Consider the following 12,347-nt stretch of genomic DNA (forward strand, 5'->3'; position numbering starts at 1 on the left):
TGATGACTACAATAAGGATTTTATATTCGAATAACAGCATAACAACGTTCTGAGTAATCCGAACGCTCTGGCGATTAAAGTGAAATCTCTATATCGTCCAATGAATATTTATTTATACCCTCAAATAAACTTACAAATATTCATCTACCGTCAACAAATAATTTGCAACAAACATGGCGGTAACATGTAGTAATCCTTTTAAATAATTATTTTAAACAAAATAGTAATTTCATAACGCGATCACCCCGACATTAATGTTAAAATAAATTGATTCACATTCACGATTTCCTTTTTATATTAATTGAGAAAATAAAACAACGCATAAACATACTGCGCTATAATAATCTAAGTAAAATAACATAATCATAAAATCAAATAATACACAAAGGTCACAAAAAATAATAATAATAATTAAAATAAACCAAAAGGACGTGTTTTCCGTACGACGGGGCATCCATTTACGCGGGTGTGACGATTTGTAAACTCTTACATTAGGCCCATTTCATTATACAAAGCGTGATCGTTCGATTTCGAATCTTAATGCGACCAAATAAAGTCGCATCTCCATTACCCTGACCTCTTCAGTCCAATCACAAGGAATTATCATTTTGAATATGTTCATACCGATATAGATCTTTACGCCTTCACATTAAAGGCGATAATAGCATGGTTGTATCATTCGTACCGCCCGTCATCTGTCTGACTTTGCGTTGTGCAGGTGGTTTGGCGCGTCCGCGAAGGCGAACTTGAGCCGGTAGGCCTCCGCGACCAGGAGACTGATGTTTGAATCCGTCCAGTTCTGGGTAGGAACGTTCTGCAGGAGGATCATCAAGCCCTGGAAGTCTCTTTCCAGCATTAGTCTTTCTCGCCAGTGGAGGAGGAATGCGGCGCATACGTACAGCTGGAAGGTCGCAAAACCGTCAGACTCAGCTAGGTAAGTGTCCCAGAGACGTATAGTGCAGGGTAAAGGTATCTCCCTCGTGAGAAGGTTGTTCATCCAGCGGAAGGAGAACTGCAGGTAGTCCACGCCGTGTGTCTGCAGGTGCTCGTGGAGCTGCAGGTCGATGCGTCGTATCAGTTCTTTGAGCTGATTAACCTGCGAATAATAATCTTGTTAGTTATTATATATATACATATAAGACAATTTCCCTCAACCTTGTATATGTATGGTATATGCTTCAAATAAACAACAATGCGTTGTTCTGAAAACGGAGATTTATTTTAAAAACTTTAAACCCGGTAGGTAGTAATAGTTCTCGCTCTAGTTTGGAAATCCCTGACTTCAATTTCGTGGTCGTCTAGTTTTTAGTCTAATGTCATTCCACGATTTTAACAAGCGTCCAATGTCTTCCTACGACTTTAACAAGCGTCCAATGTTGCAGCAATGTAAATAAAGAAATAGATGAATGTAAAAGTGCACAAAACAGTTGGTCGCTTGCCTCAAAGTTCTGGAGTGGAAACCGCAAGCGCTGCCATACACAGGGTGTACAAATAACCGGGTTAAACTCATTGGAAATCTATGGATGCTGAAGTCCAGTAGTAAACTTCTTACAACTTATGATCATGAAAGGGGTGTTCCATTTCACCTTAACTTGTATGCCGAGTTGTGCAAATATATAGTTATCCTGTATGCTGTCGAGGAACTTGGAGAGGCACCAGAACGAGTCCGCCTCTATTACATCCCTCTGCTCCTGGGTGAGCTGGTCGAGGGGGAAGTTGTCGAGCTCCTTGCCCGGCGCCGCCTCCTGCAGGAACACCATGAAGAACGGAGTCACCAGGTCGTTGATGCCCTGCACGTAGCCCGACGCCGGGTGGCGTATCGCCCATATGTAGAGGATCCTTTCGAACATCACCTGGAATTTCATTAATTTATGTTTGCTTGTTATTAACAATATAATATACTACCTTCCACTTGCATCCTTCGCGAATTTAATAAACAGCTCCACAACTCCCCCTTGATGGTGGAATTTCGTAAAATTCGCAGATGTTAGCGAAAAGATTAATCCTCCCAAATTACAACTGCCTGAGTCTTAAGGTTCCAAAGATATCGTAATGAGTCAGTATATAGATAGAAACATCTTATACAGGATGATTGGTTATAAGTGTAAAACCTTAAAAGGGTTATTGTATAGCTCATTTGCTGTCAATAAATTTATGGTTCACACTATGCAGAAATCAATGGTTTCTAATGGATTACTACATATGAACATTGATTATTGTTTACTATCTATCTCTGCAGACTTTGTAATGCTAATCGTTATTGGTTTGTCGCATTTAAGTAGAAAAAATTAATGAATGTAACATATTTCAAGTGATCACTATATAAAGAATGTTTGAAAGTTTTAAAGCTTTTTACTGATATATGAACCATACATTCATACCTCACCACCTGTAACTAATTACCCTGTATAGATTGAATTAGCCGTTTAGAGACTATATTCGAATGACCATTTTGAACATAACAAGTAAACGTTTTATTTGATATTTAAGGCATAACAAAATCAATCACCTATTAATTATATATATATATATATATATATATATATGTGTGTGTGTGTGTGTGTGTGTGCAAGCGCGCGCGTGTGTGCGTGCGTGTGTGCGTACGCGTATGTGTGCGTGCGTGTGCGTGCGTGTGTGCGTGTGTGTGTGTGCGTGTGTGTTTGTGCGTGTGTATGTGTGTCAGATCAGGAAACGTTAAGAACCCCAACAGCTTTAAATTTAGGGCCGCGTCATATGGCATAGGGTAGCTTAACACTTGACGGCTTCCGGCAAAAAAGACCTTTATTGCCTAGTGCCCGCGGCCATTATGCTGATGCGCGCTCGATGCTTGGCATCAGAAACATGTTTATAACAGATAAAAAATAACAATTAAAAACTTAATGACAAAATTGAATCTAGAAAATGTTTATTGTCAGGATATGCACATACTTATATATACTCGCAACTGTGTATTATTTTATTTCAAAAAAGGAGATATCAAAGACAAGTCACTCGGGCGTGAATTCACGCCCGCGGACCTCAATGGTTTTTAACACGGGCGTGAATTAACACCGGCGGCAGTCTATTGGCATTCTTCTTATGATCTACAATAACATAACACCATTATCCAAAATGGAACATTTATTAAATATGTACGTCGGAAGGTAGGTGATCTTACCGAATCGAACCTTCGATCTTCGATTATTTGCAATTGTTATCTACTACAGTACAGCTGCTCTGTTTAAAAGTATCTCATTATTTATATAAGTATTATTAATTTTAAACTTGACACCAAAGTCATTTATATCAAGTGTCATTTCAAACCACAAGTCTCTGCCCACATTGTCAGCGAAGGACAAACGTTACTCAACCAAGGTTATTTAGTTAACAATTAGTTTACTACTGTTTTTTTTCAACATTCTTCGAATAAATATTTAGTGTAGGCCTCTTTCGCACTTCTCTATACTCCTGTTTTAGGAAGAGTCTTTTTTGCTGTCTATTTCCATGTTAACCTTACGACGCATATGTGGACTTCCACATGGTCTTTTCTGTTTACTTGGTCGCTATCCTAACAAAGCCATAAAGGCACATGGCATTCTGGCTTTCTTTTCATGATACACGTAAGGTGTAACTCTAAATGGTTATAAAGAAATTTAGCAATTTTCATTTTTATAATATAGATAAGCATTTACGTAAAAGAAATTTATAATATTAGAAATTACACACACACACACACACATATATATATATATATATAAATATATATATATAAATATATATATATAAATATATATATATATAAATATATATATATAAATATATATATATAAATATATATATATAAATATATGTGTATATATATTTACACATAATATATTCCAAGCCGATGATAGCTTACTATTTGATAATGTTAAAATAATCGACTATTCAAAAGCGCCTAAATGCCTATTTAAATAAAGATATTTTGAATTGTTTTTGTGGAGGCAACTCGTCAAATTCTCGATCAAGGTTTTCAAAGTGAAATATCTTGTGAACACGAAATATTTTACTCCCATTATGTTTAGAAGAAGTTTCTTAAAAAACACTATTTGTATAAAATTATTATTGTGAGTATTCCTCATGAATATGTAAACTAATACTTGTTTATAAAATGTAAATTGTTTATTTTTTCTTGCAAATCAATTTCATTTCCTTCAACATAATCCTGGTATGATAAAACGTATTTTCCAATCCTTAAAACAGTCCGAATAGTCTTTTCCAATATAGCCTTTAAAACCTTCGATTCAGTTTTTAACACCACAATCAAAACGGCGTCCACGCATTGGCAGAAGACGACGCCGCCAGTCGAATACGGTGGTTGCGGAACGATGCCAGTCGAGTTATTGGCAAAAGTCGCGAAGAACCAATGCAATATAACATCTGCCAGTCGAAACTTGACCCGATTGAGACTAAAAACTTATTTCAAAATGGTTTTGGCTGAGACAAATAATACCACAAGTTTTGGCAAATTAACGCTTGTCGAATATTATATCTAGGTCCTAGGAAAAAAATTACCTGCCTTCCTAATAACCGGAAATTTTAAATGACAATTTCAATTAGCTTTTCATAATAAATATAATATAAGTACGAAGCGTATTGACTTTAATTTTATTACAAATGGACTTCTACAGTACCCGGCGATAAATATTGCACATCGATCTTTGGAAAGAGACAATCGGGTAATTTCGGCTTTCTAGAGCACTATCCCTGTCCCATACTATCTATGTGACGTTTTGTCAGTCGTATTTCGTGCGACAGAGATAACGCTCTACGAAGCCTAACTAGATTGTCTCTTTCCAAAGGTCGATGTGTAATATTTATCGCCGGGTACTAAATTCATAAGAGCACCTTTTTCGCAAACAACAATTTTTTTATTAATTATATATGACTTAACGGTGTGAAAATAACGATGAAAAAACCAAATACCGGTTTCGTTTACATTTCATAAAAACAAAGTCAAGATTAAATAAGACTATATATTAGATATGGAGATGAGGCGAGCTTAGGTCAATGACCTTTTAAACTTTGTAGGTAGAGGCCAATATTTATCATTACATAAATGTTATTTTTATGCTAAAGTATCAATACGTATGTATTTTCTTATCGTATCTTTTAGTCAATATTTTTTGTTTTTGATATTATGTAAAATGATTGGTTATTGATAGAAAAACTTTAAAAGGGTGCATGCATAGCTGGCTAGCCGTCAATTATTATAAAATACTAGCTGATCCCGCAAACGTTGTTTTGCAAAAAAATTAAAGTTTTTAATTAACCAATGTAAGACAAGGGTTGATCGTAGAGGGATGAAAATTTAGGTTTGTATGCATTTTTGTATGCTGTATCATAATAAAATAAAAACCAAAAAAATTGTCTAAAAAATTAAAAATAAAATTTAGGGGTGGACCACGCTTATCACTTAGGGGTATGGAAAATAGATAGTAGCCGATTCTCAGACATACTGAATACGCATGTAAAATTTGGTAAAAATCGGTCAAGCCGTTTCGGAGGAGTTCAAGTTCGAACACCGTGACACGAGAATTTTATATATTAGATGACGTTGTTGTTTCTGCGAGTATGTCTTGATGCCGCCCGTAAAAGTCTACAGTGGTATATCCTTAAAGAAACCTAATCACTCTTGACTTGAAGACTCCCAAGTTATAACTAACTGGAAACAACGACGCTACTAGCTTGTTCCATTTTGGCTGTTACAGTTACATATACAATGTAATTTAATTAAATTCTTTTTTTAATTAATTTTGAAAAGATTTTACGTAAAACGTAGACAGGAAAACAAGCTAGCGCTTAACAATGACTAGGGTGACATTATGTTTTTGAATTTGTAGGATAAGGGTCTCGTGCAGACGTAAAAAAAGAGTAATGTAATTCTTTGGTAATTAATTTTGGAAACATTTTAGGTGAAGCGTCCGCAGTAAAATATTCGAGCACTTAACTAAATAACAGACTTAATTAGGGTGTACATCTTGTTGAACGTGTAGGATAAAGATCTTCGAGCAGGCGTAAAAATGTGTATATTATTTGATAATTGTAAATTTAAATATTTACTGAATGTGTTATTATCGGTTTTTTTTGCGATAGATAGATTAGGAAATAGCTAAAGTTTAATCGACGTGATTGACTTTCTAATGTTGTTAATTGAGCAATAATTATGTTATCGATAGAAAAGAGAGAGAGAGAGAGGCACATAAGAGAAGGTATGAGAGAGGAAGATGGTGACAGTAGATACGAGAGATGAAGATGATGAGACTAGATTTGAGAGAGGGAAATAAAGAATGAGGCTTTTAGTAACGTAGTTTTGAACAATATCTTCTTTCTCCATTTATTAAAATTATTATTGTTGTATACCGTATTATGGATAATCCTCAAGTACAAAATTTATAAATACAACCGGATGTCCGAATTAAAACGCATCGTGTGGTCGCACTACAACTGACCGTGATTTCACTTCTGTTGAACTTGGAACATCGTCAAAGTTCTTGGGGACAAGCGCCTAATCGAGTATTCCACGCGTGTGTTTTTGGAAGAAGGTAGCGGACGAACATAAAATTTACCTAGGTATCTTTGAATGTTTTTATTTTCGGATCAATAATGTGGGGTCGTTTTACTGGCTTTAACACGTATTCCTAAGTTTCTAAAAATTTAAATGTTTTTTTTTAATAACTACATGACTAGGTAGCCATAACACCGTGATGAATTAAATCAATACAAAAAAATTGAAGGATACATACGAAACATATATCTATTTATTTTAGTTTTTGTCTATCTGTCTGTCTGTTTGTTTAGGCAGGTACCGGACATAATAAGGAGTAACACTACTTTAATTTTAGATTTTTTTTTTAAATTCAAAATGTATTGGTTAGTTGTATTCCAATAAAAATAATTAATGTAACCTATTACTAAGTGATCACTTTATATAGGATGTTTGTAAATATGTGTAAAAGTTTTAAGGCTTTTTATCATCACTCATCACCTATAACTAATCATTCTGTATACCTTTAATTAGCCGCTCAGAGACTAAATATGACCATTTTAAGTTATAACAACATAATATCATGTTCAAAGGTATGATCAATGCCATAAATGATTATATGACCTCACCTGAACAGTGATCTGCTGGAACAAGGCGACCAGTGGACTCATCCGAGGTATATCAATGTGGATCTGCCTGTAGGTGTCCTCCTCACGCTCGGCGTCATAATACTGCCTCACCAAGTGTTTGTAGTCTGCTCGCTTCCTCTCCAGGGTCTCCGCACGACGCTCCGAGTTTGCTGGCAAGTATCCAGCGAGCAGCCTCCATGTCACTGCTCTTGCCTGGAAAATTATCTTACTATACCATCATGCAACATTAGTAAAGCTTTTCCCGAACACCATCTCGACCTACCGCGTGCTTCGCCGGTTAGATCTGGACACGGTTCTGATCCAAATGTTCACGAGGCCCGAGGGATTCGCTGAGTACCTACATAGGTTTAAACAGAAGGAGAGTCCCATGTTCACCTGTAACCCAGCGGTGGACCAGACCGCAGTGCGCCTGATCACCGGCTGTCCAATATTTGCGGCGCTAAGAATGGATTACCAGTTTCAGTTGCAGTATGGGGGTCCAAGAAAGGAACATCTCATCACTCTCACAGCCAACGAGGAGAGTCGGGGAATCTTACTAAAGTACTGCAGAAGGATCATAGGAGAGGCTATTAAAAGGAACAAGTAGGCAAAAAAACAAAAATTATAAAATTACTAAAGCAACATAGATTTGCTTTCTAAGACTCTCATTGTTTCCTGATTTTTTTTTCATCATCATCATCACTGGTAAGTGTAAGTGGTTGTAGGCAGGCCATATAGTGCGCAGAACAAGTGTCCGCTCGAACCTTAAGGTTCTGGAGATGAGACTACAGACTGGCAAGCATAGTGTAGAAAAAAATACCTTGTGTTATGATCAGGAATAAGAAAAATATAAGTAACTGTATATGAATGAAAGCGACGGACATAGTGCAACAGATTCGCAGATAGGATTAGCTGTAGGTAGATCAGATGGCAGCGGGGCCCATAAGGTTCTGTAGTGAAGATTGTGGACTGACAAGAGCATTGTGGACATCCACCCACAAGGTGGACAAATAACCTTGTTACGGCCATCCAAAAATGTTGCATACAGGACAATTCCATCCTATTAAAAAAATTTGAGGTTTGCTTATGTCCAGTGGACATTCTATGGCTTAATTAAGCAATCTAATATGTTTAGTAACCTGTTGATATAGTGAAATATGTATTGAAATGATTTTGACTAAGGCTCCTGAAAGAATCATAGAGCTTAATGAATGTAAAGACAGATAGACTAAGCATCTTCAGCACTTCAGCAAACTCGATAAACCTGTAAGGCCAATGGCTATAAATATACAAAGCAATTTACAATGTAGCAAAGTAGATAAACATTTCCTTATATGTTATATTTATCTACTGGTATAAAGTCTATCCCCCAAATGCTACATGGTAACACACAGCAGCAGGGGCACCAGAACAGACCGGAGCATGACAAAACCACTCTAACAAGAGTGCATGAATGACAAGATACTCACATCTTTAGTTTATTAAGATATGTAATATTAGGGGGACCAGAAAGTAATGTTATTGTGTCTGTGCTATTGTGTATTATGTCGACATGTTTTACAGAAAAACTGATTGATTTTTACCACTTGGACAAAAAAAATTTTTATACCAGATGGCAAATGGTTGTTGATTACAAAACAGAATAAAATAAAAATTGTTAAAAATGTAGTTGTATGAATTTAACTTAAGAAAGCGAAATTACTTCCTGGTCCCTCTAATATTTAATAATAGTTATTGTTGTCCACTGTCAGATAAATAGTGCAATTTATGCGCTATGTACTACCTTATTACTCAAGTTTATCCAGGAACAGTTTAAAACTTTGAAATTATTGACACCTAAAGCTATAAAGTAAATAATGTATGGTCTTTTTAATTCCACATCCTATTGTACATTTCAAATGATGTTAGTAATAGTAGTTAATAATTTATTGAGATTGGTATTGTAAGAAATATTTAGTTATATGTATTTGATGATCCCTTTTGTGTAAAAGCCTACTCTAGATCCTTCTAGGATAATCTGTCCTTTTGGACCATCATTTAGTTTATGCCAACAGTTGTGACAATTCATATGTTCAAACCATATGAGCTACAAATCTTACTGTTATAATCATAAATATTAAGTTTTTGTCGGTCTGTGTGAAAATGTATAAATAATAAAAGATGATTGAAATTAGGTATTTTAAGCTTTTATTACATTTTACTAATCACCCTGTACAGAGTGACTGCTGTGAAATATTTTGCAATATTTCTTTATTACAATGGTCAATGATTTTTGGCAGTGCAAATTCTGCATGGACAGATAGTAAATAAAAATCAATGTTAATATATAGTAATCAAAATTTTTAAATAATGCCTTTTATGCCTATATTATCTTTACATTATTTATTATTTCTGAAACTATATATTTATGAATAGCGTGTACTATAGACAGCAAATGAGCTGTACATTCACCCTTTTAAAGTTTTACACCAACTTCCAAACAAGCTGTACATAACTAAAAATTTTTTTAAATATCACAAATAAAATCCATCTATCCAATCGATTCATTTTGTTTAACTTTAGCTTTTGCCAAGAATTATATCCTTTATCTCACAACATACCTAGTAAAGAAATAAAAACTAAAAATGAAATGTAACCTTGCGACTACACTTAAGTTTTATTATAGTGTACATTGTGTTTACATGTACATACCTACTATTCAATCTACAATCCTATAGCATGACAGGTTTTATAATTAATGCTTAATGATAAACAAGTGGACAGGCAACTTGCTTAAGGTCATTGGAAGATCTAGGATGCAGGCTGCTTTCAACTGGTCTTATTATAAATCTATTGGGAAGGCTTATGCCCAGCAGTGGACATATTAATGCTGAAATAATGTTGATGACAAAAAGGCATCAAAATAGTTAGATGTATTTAAGTTTGAATTGTTAGTATGTTATAGAAAGACAATATTTTAAAAAAAAACTGTTAAAACTAATTGGAATCCATTTGAGATGGAAATCCACCTGTCTGTGCACAGAAAGAGTCAGAAAATAATTAATCCTAACATTTTGTTAATTTATCTATGAGTAATTCATAAAAAAACAATAATTTTTTTTTATTGTGCAATGAAAATAAGAAAATTAAGACATAATAACTAAGACACTAACTAACTTACATGCATGCAGTAATAGAACATTGATATTTTATTAATGGTAATTGGCTCTCCAACATCTCATAGATCATCATTGAATAGCTGATATCAATATGGTGATAGATTTAAATTCATAGGTATGGAGATGAGGTGCATTTATTTTAAATGTTTTAGAAGAAACTTATTTAAATGTGGTTAGAGTTACACAATATTTTATATAGTGTTATAAACAATGTTAGAAAATTAAACATTTAAAATACAGGTGATTAGTGCTAATAATTCATCCCTGTTATAACTTTTACAACTTTATTTCCAATTCACACATATAAAGCAATCAGTTTAAAATAAGTTGTATTATTGTTTTAAATTAGAATTCATTATTCTAGTAACTTCTGGCAGTACAAAGATAACAGACAATAATTGATTTTAGTATGTAGTGTTCCAAATTTGAATTTTTCTTACTAGATTATCATTACATTACTTATTGTTTTTTAAATATATTTTTGAATATTGTGTATCCTATATTAATTGACAGTAAATGCACACATTCTTCCCCTTTAAAACTTTTACATCTCTATACATTGCTGAACAGATTAATATTTTTATTAAATAATTTTTTATCACTTGTTTTATTTTATCAGCCTTTCCTTGATAAAATCAGAGATCACTATTTATAAAACTAACATCATTATAACAATTAATGTGTTAAAGACGTTTCTCTTAGACATACACATAAGGAAAATATAAGTAAAATAACTTTTCTTTTGTTCTACCTTAATTATATTTCTTCCATAATAAGATATAACTTAAAAAATATTATGCAATGTATATGATTTACTGTATTTTTGCTACAATATAAAATCTTACAGATATTATCAATAATTAAAATTACTTTTTATGTATGATACACTTACTTTTATAGGAATTCCCGACCAACTGAGTTGTTTCAACTCATCTAAGTCCAGTACATTATTTTCAAGTATTTGCTGAAACCTCTCTAGCTTAGATTCACTGCTTTCCTCCCTCGAGGCCAGGGCCGACAGCCTAACAGGACGCGGACGTCCGGGATAATGTCTCATGGGTCCAGTACTCGTTCCGACACCACTCCCAGTTCGCCTTAGCTCATTTTTTCGCACGGCCAACGCCTCTTCCTTCGGCTTCACGGATTCATTTTCCGTTTTTATGTCACTTTTGTTTACGTTCTTCGTGCTATTCCTATGTGAATTGATCACGTTTAAAGCTGCTGTTTCCGATATGGCCTTAGATATCTTGGTCTCCGCGATCCCGGACATAATGTCGTCGTCACCAAGGTCCCAGGCATCGTTCACCGACGCCTGAAATTGTTGATACGACGACCCAGACATAACCTCGCTCTTCTCGATCCTTTGTAGAGGCCTTCCTGGGACTGCTCGCTGTGGTGTCCTCCAAAATGTATCAGGTAAGACACTGTTCTTGTCATGTTCGGCTCGGTGGCTTTCCATAATAAGATATGATCTGGATCATCATAAAAACTTTGCTGAACAACAAAATACTACTATGTTTGATATGACATATCACTTATACCATAGATAATTTTCTTATATTTACATTTACTCTGATTAGAATCGACTGACGTTGCAGGTGCAGGTATTAAATTTATGTTACATGTGACACCTTCATTGGTATAGATATACGTTCGACAAATATAGATTTCTTTATTTGTAAAGAAACATGTGCATGCACACATAGCTATATTTTCATTTTTAATCAAAAATATCATCAACATGATAACAAAATTTTATGTCACAGTATTATGGTCCATGGCATTTATTTTTGATTCTGCGAATTTTGTAACATACACTGATCATAGCTTAAAAAACACACCAAAGCCGTTAGGAGCAATCATCAGAGGATCAAGACAACGCATCGGCTTCGTGTAAAAGTTAGGTGTAGATTGATATTTTGCTCTCGTGTAATCGCATTCTTAATTCGGTATTACTTAGCAACGAGATAAATTGTGCATTTTCTTGTATTAAACTCTGTCCGGTGAATGCAGTATATCTAAAAGACAATTACGTTAAAATCAAACGTCATAAAG

General features: G+C 34.5%; 1 protein-coding gene across 1 annotated transcript; it reads right to left on the reverse strand.

Moving 5' to 3' along the window:
- Nucleotides 1–277: 277 nt before the first annotated feature.
- Nucleotides 278–11,869, reverse strand: Tbc1d22 (TBC1 domain family member 22). The gene is made up of 4 exons (XM_068767451.1): nucleotides 11,185–11,869; nucleotides 7,135–7,347; nucleotides 1,587–1,853; nucleotides 278–1,096 (listed from the first exon to the last, which is right to left on the reverse strand). The coding sequence occupies exons 1-4, from the start codon at nucleotides 11,749–11,751 to the stop codon at nucleotides 692–694; spliced, it is 1,452 nt and encodes a 483-aa protein (XP_068623552.1). The 5' UTR covers nucleotides 11,752–11,869; the 3' UTR covers nucleotides 278–691.
- Between the last annotated feature and the right edge of the window lie 478 nt (nucleotides 11,870–12,347).

The sequence above is a fragment of the Battus philenor genome, unplaced genomic scaffold (assembly GCF_028537555.1).
Source record: "Battus philenor isolate CCGP_79_NKW_IND1 unplaced genomic scaffold, ilBatPhil1.0.hap1 SCAF_23, whole genome shotgun sequence".
NCBI lineage: Eukaryota > Metazoa > Arthropoda > Insecta > Lepidoptera > Papilionidae > Battus > Battus philenor.